This window comes from Pituophis catenifer, unplaced genomic scaffold, assembly GCF_029215685.1.
Source record: "Pituophis catenifer annectens isolate HBS135680 unplaced genomic scaffold, rPitCat1.0.hap2 SCAF_1, whole genome shotgun sequence".
NCBI lineage: Eukaryota > Metazoa > Chordata > Lepidosauria > Squamata > Colubridae > Pituophis > Pituophis catenifer.
Genome location: NW_027256881.1, coordinates 52,164,929 through 52,175,516, shown reverse-complemented (window position 1 = coordinate 52,175,516; position 10,588 = coordinate 52,164,929). Strand labels below are relative to the sequence as shown.

Below are 10,588 nucleotides of genomic sequence, written 5' to 3'. Positions count from 1 at the left end.
GGAAAAAGACAATCTTTTCAGACTTTCAGATCGTGTCATGGCTCAGATACCTACGCCACGCTTCGTTTTCTCCCAATTATAGTCCTGCGTTAGGAAACGGTAGCGGGAGATGGACTATCCCACCCATATGCCCACGTTGTTCCCCCGATCCCCTTGCCTGAGCAAGATATGAAGCTCATTTCCACGATCGAAAAGATTCCCCTGCGGCTGCTTAGCTAGTGACGAGCGGCGTGAATGTTGTCAGCGAGGAAGGAATCAACACAGAAGAGAGAATGCACAATATATGGAAGGCTTAAATTTTCATTACAAAGTGAGAGCTCTGTAAAAACCCGCAATCACATCAATCTCTCATCCTTCCAAAAACAGGTCAGAACCTCCCCTCCAGCACCTCCAACCCAAGCCCGGCGCGGTTAAGGCAGGGAACGGAAGCTTAAATCTAAAGAAGCCTGGGAAATGTAGTTCTTAAGAAACTCCTGCTTCGGTCCGCGGTATAAAGATCAGCCCAGGTCTTCACTTGTACTCATTTCTCCTAAACTCCCGGAGGTTGAAGGCGTTGGACTGCAGCTCCCTATATTATGGCGCAGTACTGCCTGAACCACTGCCCAGTTCACACACGTATGTGAAATTAGTACCATAAATTAGTACCATTTTATCCTTCACTGCAAAGCAGCCAAATATCCTGGGGCGGTTTTGATGAAAAGATGGAAAAAAGGAGGATAAAAAAAACAAAACAAAACACAAGGACAGAGAACTGGAAGAGCAAGAGATCTAAAATAGATCTTGTGTTTGTTTTTCTAAATCTTATAAATCCTCTTTCAGCATTGGGCCTTGAGTCATAACCTTGTTCAGTTATAAAAAAAGGTAAAGATAGGTATATATTTTTGTTGTTAGTTGCGAAGTTGTGTCCAAGCCATCGCGTCCCCATGGAGAACTTTCTTTCCTCCAGGCCTTCCTGTCCTCTATCATCCCCGGGAGACTATTTAAGCTCATGATATTTACATGTTACTAATATCACAAACTTGGCCTATAAATTACAGTGGAAAACTATGAATAATATACTTTATTTTATGCAAGATTGACGGGAGTGGGGGGAAAGAAGGATGAGAATGCCTGAATGGGAGGTGTGTTCCAGAAGTGTGATTTAGCATAAGGAAGGAAATTAGATATATTAGCATTCTCATAAACCTATTTCTACAGCAGTGTTTGCTTTTTTGAATAGCTGGCAGATTTTTTTTCTCAAAATCATATTTTGTTAGCAGAAGTAATCACATGAAATGAGTATTCATCAACCAAATAAACTGACTTCACGATGGTCTGGAGTATTCAGAAGACTCTTCTCATCAGGTTTCTCAAATTTGTTGCTTTCTAGATACAATGAATTTCAGCAAAAGTGTCAAATTTTTGGTGCAAAAATCCACAAAGGATCAAGGCTTGTGTATAGTATATGTGTGTGTGTAAACCAATCCTGGAAATTCCCAGCTAGAAAGTAACTTTTCTTGTTGTTGTGGAAAACACTCTAGAACAGTGTTTCTCAACCTTAGCAATTGTAAGACAAGTGAACTTCAACTCCCAGAATTCCCCAACCAGCATTGGGAGTTGAAGTCCACTTTTCTTAAAGTTGAGGAACATTGCTCTTGAGAATGCTCCAGGATTTTTTAAGCATGCTGAGTGGGCACAGAATGTCAACCAACAGGCAGGGGAGGAAATAAAGGTGAATGGAGTGTACTGGGAGATAGCATGGGTGATACCAGTGGTGGATTGCTACCGGTTCGCCCCAGATCGGGTGAACTGGTGGCGGCAGGAGGCTCTGCCCACTTGCCCGGACCTCTCTGCGCATGCGCAGAAGCGTCGTGCACGAGCATCCACGGGCGAACTAGTAGCGACGGGATTTGAAACCCATTACTGAATGATACCGATTAGAAGCATTACATACTGCAGGTTCCACTTACTGTAAGTTTTTAAAATTAGTGCAGTATCTAAATACTAAAACAAACTATGATAGTTAAGAAATACTTTTGACCACTGAAGCTATGAGATTTTTTTTCCAAACGGAAAAGGTAATTGAAACTATTATCTTCCTGCTCGTTTTCCAATCTGAATTTAGTTTCTAAAGGGCAGTTTATTAGTTCAAGTATGAAGAGTGCTTTTCTAGATTATATTTCTTCATAAGCTTATAACAGCATATTTTAGTTAAAGAAAACACCACAGGGGCTCACTTATTTACATGTTCTGAAATTACAAAATTGATTTCACAGCCAACTAGCTCAAGTAGAGTGAGAAATAGTTTCTTATAACAATATAATCAGCCTTTGCATAATAAACTAAACCCTGCCCCATTCAATGATGGTCGTCAAAGTCAGCTGGATTGATATAATTCAAATTTTCAAAATTTCCATATTTCCTAAAACATTTAATCTCTGGAACAGTAAGCTTTGCACATCTCTGATCATTGCAATTCCCTAGAGAAGCTGATAACTCTATAGTAAAATATTTGAGCATTATTTTCTTAGTGAATATTTCCTAGTTTCAGAAAAACAATCTAAGATTAATTTTATTTTATTATTGGCAAGCTGTGCCTAACATTTTATACTTTGTATGATTGTGAAACTTTTGTTATCATCAACTGTATTTAATAATACATAGTCCCATGTATAGACCACTACTTAATTTAGCATTTGAAAGTGAGAACTTCATATAAAAAGAAATTATAAGACATTTGAAGGCTGGTTTCTGTAGCAGTTATTTAAAAGTTCTACACACAACTTTATTCATATGCCTCAGGTGTTTCTACAAGTAAACATTTGGTTTAAACCATTTTTAACATATTTTGCAAAATGTCTCATTCAAGTATGAAACACAGGTGTTTCAAGCACTGCAGAAGTGTTTCAGTTTTGTACTAGGAACAGGATGACTCCTGAAATTTTACATCTGGCGGCCCCCAGGGTGGAGGCCCCCAGGGGGAGAGCCTTCTCTATGGGGGCACCTACCCTCTGGAACGAGCTGCCCCCGGAGATACGGCAGATCCTGGATCTGTGCACTTTTCGCCGTGCCCTAAAGACGTTTGTTTCATCAAGCCGGGCTGACCTGACCTAACTTTTTAAAATTGTTTTAATTTTAAATTGTTAAATTATGGGTTTTAATATAAGAGTGTTTTAATTGTGGGCCAAATTAATTTAATTGGATTTTAATATTGTTTTAAATTTTGTATTTTTTGTATTTTATCTGCTGGCTGTTCACCACCCGAGTCCTTCAGGAGAAGGGCAGTATACAAATATAATAAACATAACGTAACATAACATCAGAAGCAGTTGAAGATCAAATGTTCTGCACATCTTTATTCCTTTCTATCATTCAAAATCAAAGTCAATTTGAACTACTATGTTTCCCCAAAAATATGACCTACTCAGAAAGTAAGTGCTAGCTTGATTTTTGCACGTGAGCCCCAAATAAGCCCTAATTAAAACCCTGTCCGCTCCAGGGTGCACAGGTAAAAATTAAGGTAGGGTTAATTAAGCTAGGGGGTGGGGGGGTGGAGCTGTCCTACCACTTACCTTTGGACAGTTGCAGCCAGGCCTTGCACACTTCAGCCCATTTCTTCTGCAGCTGGCAAGGCTTTCCTGAAGGCCCCTGTAGCTGATTACAGAGCTCCAGATCAATCCAGAACTCTGTTATTGGCTGCAGAGGCCTTCAGGAAAGCCTTGCTGGACGAAGAAGTTCCTGAAGGGCTCTGATAGTGAAAAAGAGGCTGGGGGTGATGCGCGCGAGATGAGTCAGTGGATGACACCACTCCCCTCTGAAAATAAGACCTGGTGCCTTTTTTGGTGGCAAAAGATATAAAACAGGGTCTAATTTTCAGGGAAACATGGTATTTATTCATCAAACTTGTATGCTGCTCATCTCACCGATGGTGTCTTTGCCAGAATCTTAAATACAGTACAGAAATAGCTGTTTTTAGCATTGGCTGTTATAAAACAGAACATGTATTTCAATTTATATGGTTATGAAGCAAGAATCAGTTCTGAATCTTTAAGTCTAGACATATGAATTGATTCGCGAGCATCCTTGTTTTTCCAGAACATTTTATCAGATGTTATTTGCCAACTAAATAATACATCAATATATAAAGATTATACATCGCTAATTTAACAGAACATAAAATTCCACAACCCCCTTTCTATATAAAAGCATTCTTCAACCCACCAGAGTACTCCTTCCATTTTTAGGCAATGTCCTAAAGATTTAAGAAAGGAAGTTATAAATCTGGCTGAGTATACTTTAACCTTTAAGAATTCCAGGAAAGAACATATATATATTTCCTCACTCAAACTGAAAGAAAAATAAATAGAAGCTTTCAATGAAAGCATATAGTCTACCAGCCACTCTGAAGTGGAGCCCCCAAATCCTTACAAAACTCAATTTTAATAGTCCACTTGATGCCATCGTGTGTCCATTCCAAATATGCCCAAATCCAACAGATACATTCCTCCCGTGATACGTGACTGGAACATTCATTTTATTTCCAGATATTCAGTCTGTTTCCATGGCAACACTGCGGGATTCTTTGGCTACCATCAGTCGCATTAATTGACTGTGGAATTTCTCAATTTTCTTTACATCTTGAGCCTGATCTGTCCTATAGAGTAGACACTGAAAGAAAAAAAGCACAGAGAAAAGACTAATCAGGATTTATCTGAACATATTTTTAAACACACACACACAGTCCTGCTATGCTACTTCATTGTGGCAGTGGGGGAGTGTTTCTGGGAGGGATACACAAAGAATGCCAGGATTATGTTAAAACTACATTTTTCTAGCAGGATCACCCATGACATTAAGATCTTCCACCCACCCCCTCCCCCGCCCGCCCCAAAGAGGCACCTTTTTTGGGCAACAACAATTTAGGAAGAATAGTAATGTAGGAAGAACAATTTAGCAAAGGCACCATTTCAATACTATGCTGGAAAAAGCAATGATAAAAGAACTCCTGTATTTTGTCAAAAATAAAAACCACCTGGATAAACAATAAAAAGTGATTTGATGATCCAGTGCTGTGTGATAAGCTCTCAGGTTCAACTGCATTCAACATGCTAAATGAATAAAGCCAACCACTTTCTATAGTGTGGTCTTAAAAATATACCCAGCATTTTTAAGAACACCAGGATTCATTTTAAAACCTGAACTCAATGACTTGACAACCAGAGGAACTGTGGAATTAAATCTTATTGTACACCACCCAGAATCCCTCTGTGATGGAAATGGGTCTTAAATATGATAAACAAAATGAAATAAATAAGTTAATATGAAAAGAAATTGTCAAGAACCAAGAAACAGAAGAAATAAAAATTGATATCACAATGACAGAAGCGAAGAAGCAAAGTTAAAGCCAAGAATATCAAAGATTTCAAGAACATATTTAACTATTTCAGAGAACTATTGTTTTAAAAAACAAGAAACCATATTACAAATGACATCTATAAAGATACTGAAGATTTAAACAGTAATGGAATAAATAAGAAAAGTCTTCCAAAAGATCCTCAAACTCAGGAGATTCCAATCTCAAACTGATATGCTCAAGGTTAATAGATGAGTAGTAACAGATTCAGAGAAGTCAAACATACAGAAGAAATACAGGAAGTCCTTGATTTACAACTGGTCACTTAACAACCATTTGAAGTTCTCACAGACATTCCCCCCCAAAAAAGCTATTTATGGCACAGTTCCAACATCATCTCCCCACATGATCACATTTTGAGCAGCCCACATTTACAGACGTTTGCAATGTCCAATGGTCATATGATTACGATTTTCAACGGTTTTGCTGGAAACCAGTATTTACTTCCTGTTTCCAGCAAAAACTGGTCCATAGCAAACCATGAACAACTGCAGCATTTGCTTAATGACTGCACAGTTTCCATAACAGCCACCATGAAAAAGATTGTAGAATTGGTTCTGGTCACATGGTGACCCACTTTCTGATTATCTCAATTTATAACTTTGATTGCCAAGCTCAAATTACGACTGTCAATTTGGGGATTACTGTGTACAGTACTGAAATTCTGTACATATTTAAGACAACCAAGAGACTTAAGAAGATATTCCCTGTTCACATGAATTCTTAGTACAACCAAATGAAATTAGATGAGCACACTGGTCATTACTAAATGAGAAGGCTACAGAAATGTGACAAGCAACAGAAGACAAATCAGTTCTAACTCAACTATACCAGCAAACCTGGAGACTGACACAACCCTATTGGAGCTTAGTCTACATACCACAATCAAAGAAGACTTAACAGAATGTGCAAATTATCATACAATATCACATGTTAGCATTTTCTCACTTTCTCTGCAGATTATAGCCATAGAAATGTGGAATGATGAAGCTGGTTTTAGAAAAGAATAGACAGGAAGAATAGACATCATCGCTGATGCATTCTGGTTAACTGAAAAAGCCAAACAATACCAAAACTAAGTCAATATATGCTTTACTGATTATAGAAAGGCTTTCAATTATGTCAACCACGTTAAGTTATGGAATGTCCTTAGGAAAATGAGAATCCAAAAATACCTCAACTTCTGCATACAAAGCCCATACTTTATATGACACAGGAAGGAAAGCCACAGTCTATACCAGTGATGGTGAACCTATGGCATGTGTGCTGGAAGTGGAAAGCAGAGCCATCTCTCCGGGCACACCAGCCGTTATCCGTTGCTCTTCAGATTTCTAGCGCACACAAGCGTGTCGGAGAACTGCTCTTCTGGTTTCCGGCGCTCCCCAGCATGCATGTGCTCCCATTTCAGCACACAATGCCGAAAAGGTTTGCAAACACTGGTCTATACAGAATTAAAAACTTGTTTACAGTTGCAAAGGAATGAGACAAAGCTATATATTCTCTCCTTATTTATTCAACCTACATGTGGAAAATATATTGAGTGAGGCCGGACTGGAAGAAGATGAGTAACTAAAATTACAGGAAGAAATATCAATAACCTGATGCTGATGTCATTAGTCTGATAGATGTAAGTGATCTGGAAGTTCTACTAATAGAAGTCAATGAGCACAATGAAAAAATGGGCCTACAATTAAATATAAAGACCAAATGAATGATAACAGGGAGAGCAATCAGCCTTAGAATTGACAACAAAGTCAGTGATATGGTAGATAGCTTCTGCTTCTCAGAATCAATGATCAACAATAAAAGGGCCAGCTGTCAACAGAGTAGAATTTGGTAAGGTGGTTATGAAAATCTTGGAAAAGATATTCAGATGCCATGATCATAGTTCTCACTCAAGGCACAAATGAAATTTGAACAAATTGTTCAAGTAATCATATTTTGGATACATTATGCAGACTGCTCTGTTCAGATGTACGTAACATTAGGGAAAAAAAGGGGGAGGAAATAACCAAGAGCAAGGTGAGTGCCCTTGATTACTACAGCAATAGGTGCACTGTTGGGAGACCTGAAGGGCCAGGCTGGAGTCAGATTAGAGGAGAGGTCAATCCATGTGATCACCTATAGATAACATTGATTATCTATCTATCCAATCTAACATTGGCACATAATCAAACATTTTTAAAAGTCTAAAACACATAACTTGCTCTTTATTCTTATATCATGAGGACATAAAACAGCTGTTGCAATATAGTTTTACAATGCAGATAAACTGCTATGACAGAAAGACCTAACAAAGGAGAAGCAGTGATTACGAGGACAAAATATATAAAAAGGAAGTGCAATTGCTCAGGATCAGATTATTTTGTTATAGTTATGTGATCCCCTTTTGCGAACTTCTGACAAGCAAAATCACTGGGAAAGCCAGATTCACTTAACAACTGTGTTACTATTTTAACTGCAGTGATTCACTTAACTACTATGGCAAGAAAGATCGTAAAATGGGGCAACATTCACTTAATGTTTAACTTAGCAACAGAAATGTTGAGCTCAGTTCTGGTAGTAAATTGAGGACTATCTAATTAAAAATTGTTCTTTAGTGCAAAGTTTAAGCAGAATCAGCTACTTCTAATCAGGATATCTAAAAGACAAATGTTCTCAGTTTAAAAATATATATGAAATATATACAAAGATTGCACTTCCCTAATAAGTAACAGAAAGGAACCTTAGAGGTCTTCTAGTCCAACCCACTGCTCAAGCCGGAGAACCTATATTATTTCAGACAAATGGATGTCCAATCTCTTCTTAAAAACCTCCAGCAATAGAGCACCCACCGCTTCTGAAGGCAAGTCATTCCACTGACTGATTGTTCTGTTAGGAAATTTCTCATTATTTCTAGGCTGGCTCCTTCCTTGATTAGTTTCCATCCACTGCTTTTTGTTGCGTCTTCAAGTGCTTTGGAGAATATATTAACTCCCTCTTATTTGTGACAGCCCCTTAGATATTGGGATACTGCTATCATGTCACTCCTAATCCTTTTTATTAAACTGGACATACTCAATTCCTGCAACTGTTCATGTTTTAGACTCCAATCTTTTAATCATCTTTGTTGCTCTTCTATGGACTCTTTCTAGAATCTCAACATCTTTTTTATATGTTAATATGTTTATATGTTTGTTGGCTGAAGCACATCGCTGATTCATATTTAAGTAATTGTCCACTAGGACGCCAAGATCCCTCTCAGGTTACTACTGTTGAGCCAGTTACCATCTATTTGATACCTGGCATTTGGCTTTTGTTGCCTAAGTGTAGAATCTTACACTGAATTTCATTTTGTTAGATAGGGCCCAATATTCAAGTCTGTCAAAATCCATCTAGATTTTGAGCCTATCTTCTGTGGTGTTGGCTATTCCCGCCAGCTTGGTGTTGTCTGAAAATTCGATGAGTTTCTCTTCTACCTCCTCATCTAAATAATTTATGAAGCTGTTGAGGAGTACTGGGCCCAAGACATTTGATTATGTGTGAAACAGTAGGTAAATGCTTTTTTATTTATATACTTATTTAAAAGATTTTTATGGCCGCCCACCATACATAACTCTGGATATTAAGATTCTAAAAATTCACATTTATTCTGAGATACTGCTTTAGAATTTTAAAATGCCAAAGCACTAACTCTAAAAACACCGCATCTTAGAAAAATGATTTGAATGCCTCTAAGTTTATACAACTGCTTCTTTGAGAAGTATTCAGTAAATCAGCTGATACATCAACCAATTTTTCTGTTAAAACAATATTGAAAATTTGGACTCTGAGAATTTAAAATTGTAAATCATATCACCTAGGTTTTACTTACAACAACATCATCTGTTACTTTAATACACAGATTCCCATCACAATGTCGGTACTTGAGTACAACTCGGACCTGAAATGACACAAAAAATCATTTTATAAAAAAATAAAATAGCATCAATGTACACTTCCACAAGTTAAAAAAAAACATGGCTATTTACAAATCTGCCTTAACGCCAGTTACACACAGCATTTTAACCTTTAGCCCTTTTTCATCTGATGAGAGTTCCCAACCAAGGCACACTTGAAATGAACAAAACCAACAAATGGTTCTCCTTTACACAATACTGCATAACCATACAGGAACTGGTTGCCTAGGAGGTTTTGTACAACTCTCTGCAACAGCTGCTACCAAAGAGAGTATGTTCATTCAATAGTGAAATATTGATATTCAAATACCCAAAACACTAGAAGTTCGGAAGACTTCCTATCTTTACTATAACATACATACATACATACAAACATACAAACATACATACATACATACATACATATATTTATTTTCATTTTGTCAAGCATGTATTAGATAACAGATATAAGTATAAACATGATTATGAATACATGAAATGGATACAAATAAAAGGGAACATTTTATACCAGAAGAGTTACTTCCGAATTTAGTCCTGCCAGGAAACATGATAAAGAGCGAGATGCGTAGATTTGCAATACACTCAACTATCACAAATTCAATACATGGCAAAAAAATAAATAAAAAAAATCAAAACTTCTGATTAATATCTTTCCACTCTGAGCGAAATTAAAGCTTTTTTTATAGTTGCCAACTACAGAAAAGCCAGCAATTATTGCTACTTCGGCACCACCAGAGTTGGAAAACTGGTCTAGTGGTTTACATTAAAATGGTAACAAATGCCACCCCTCCCCACAAACCATGCAAGTCCAGAGACTCAAGACACCCACCAACCCCTCTTCCTTCTGCTCAACCTTTGAGCGAATTCCCGCCGACTTCTCCTCCACGCCCAAGTACCTTCAGTGGGTCGGACAAGTAGAGTTTCTCCGCGGCGCGAGTGAACTCCTCCCAGGTCTGGTAAAGCGGCATAGCTGGGTCCCTCGCGCTCGGACCGGGAACGTACAGCTCAGCACTCTGAACAAGAAGTAAGATGGCGTTTTTAGACGGCCCACATTCGAGCAAAGGGTTCTCCTATTGGGTAAGCTCAAGAATTATCACTAATAGGGAGGCTTGTTATTCAAACGTGGCTCCCCCCCTTCAATCTCCGCCTCTTCCTGCCGCACGAGCGGGAGAGAAAAATTCTATAACAGTGTTACAGAGGTAAAAGGAGCGCCGTCTTCCGGAGCTTAGCGGTCACGGAGCAGAGCACAGCGCCCCCA

The 10,588-nt window shown here is 38.2% G+C and overlaps 1 protein-coding gene across 1 annotated transcript; it reads right to left on the bottom strand.

The window, feature by feature from the left end:
- Nucleotides 1-3,849: 3,849 nt before the first annotated feature.
- Nucleotides 3,850-10,349, bottom strand: SRP9 (signal recognition particle 9). The gene is made up of 3 exons (XM_070949473.1): nt 10,227-10,349; nt 9,246-9,314; nt 3,850-4,647 (listed from the first exon to the last, which is right to left on the bottom strand). The coding sequence occupies exons 1-3, from the start codon at nt 10,296-10,298 to the stop codon at nt 4,528-4,530; spliced, it is 261 nt and encodes an 86-aa protein (XP_070805574.1). The 5' UTR covers nt 10,299-10,349; the 3' UTR covers nt 3,850-4,527.
- Nucleotides 10,350-10,588: the final 239 nt, after the last annotated feature.

What these genes read in the sequence shown, in the direction of transcription:
- SRP9 (XM_070949473.1), bottom strand. Translation starts at nt 10,298, where the DNA reads ATGCCGCTTTACCAGACCTGGGAGGAGTTCACTCGCGCCGCGGAGAAA. An exon ending in ACTTGTCCGACCCACTGAAG is followed by an intron (nt 9,315 to 10,226) that starts GTACTTGGGCGT and finishes GTGTCATTTCAG; the next exon opens with GTCCGAGTTGTACTCAAGTA. An exon ending in AAGTAACAGATGATGTTGTT is followed by an intron (nt 4,648 to 9,245) that starts GTAAGTAAAACC and finishes TTTTTCTTTCAG; the next exon opens with TGTCTACTCTATAGGACAGA.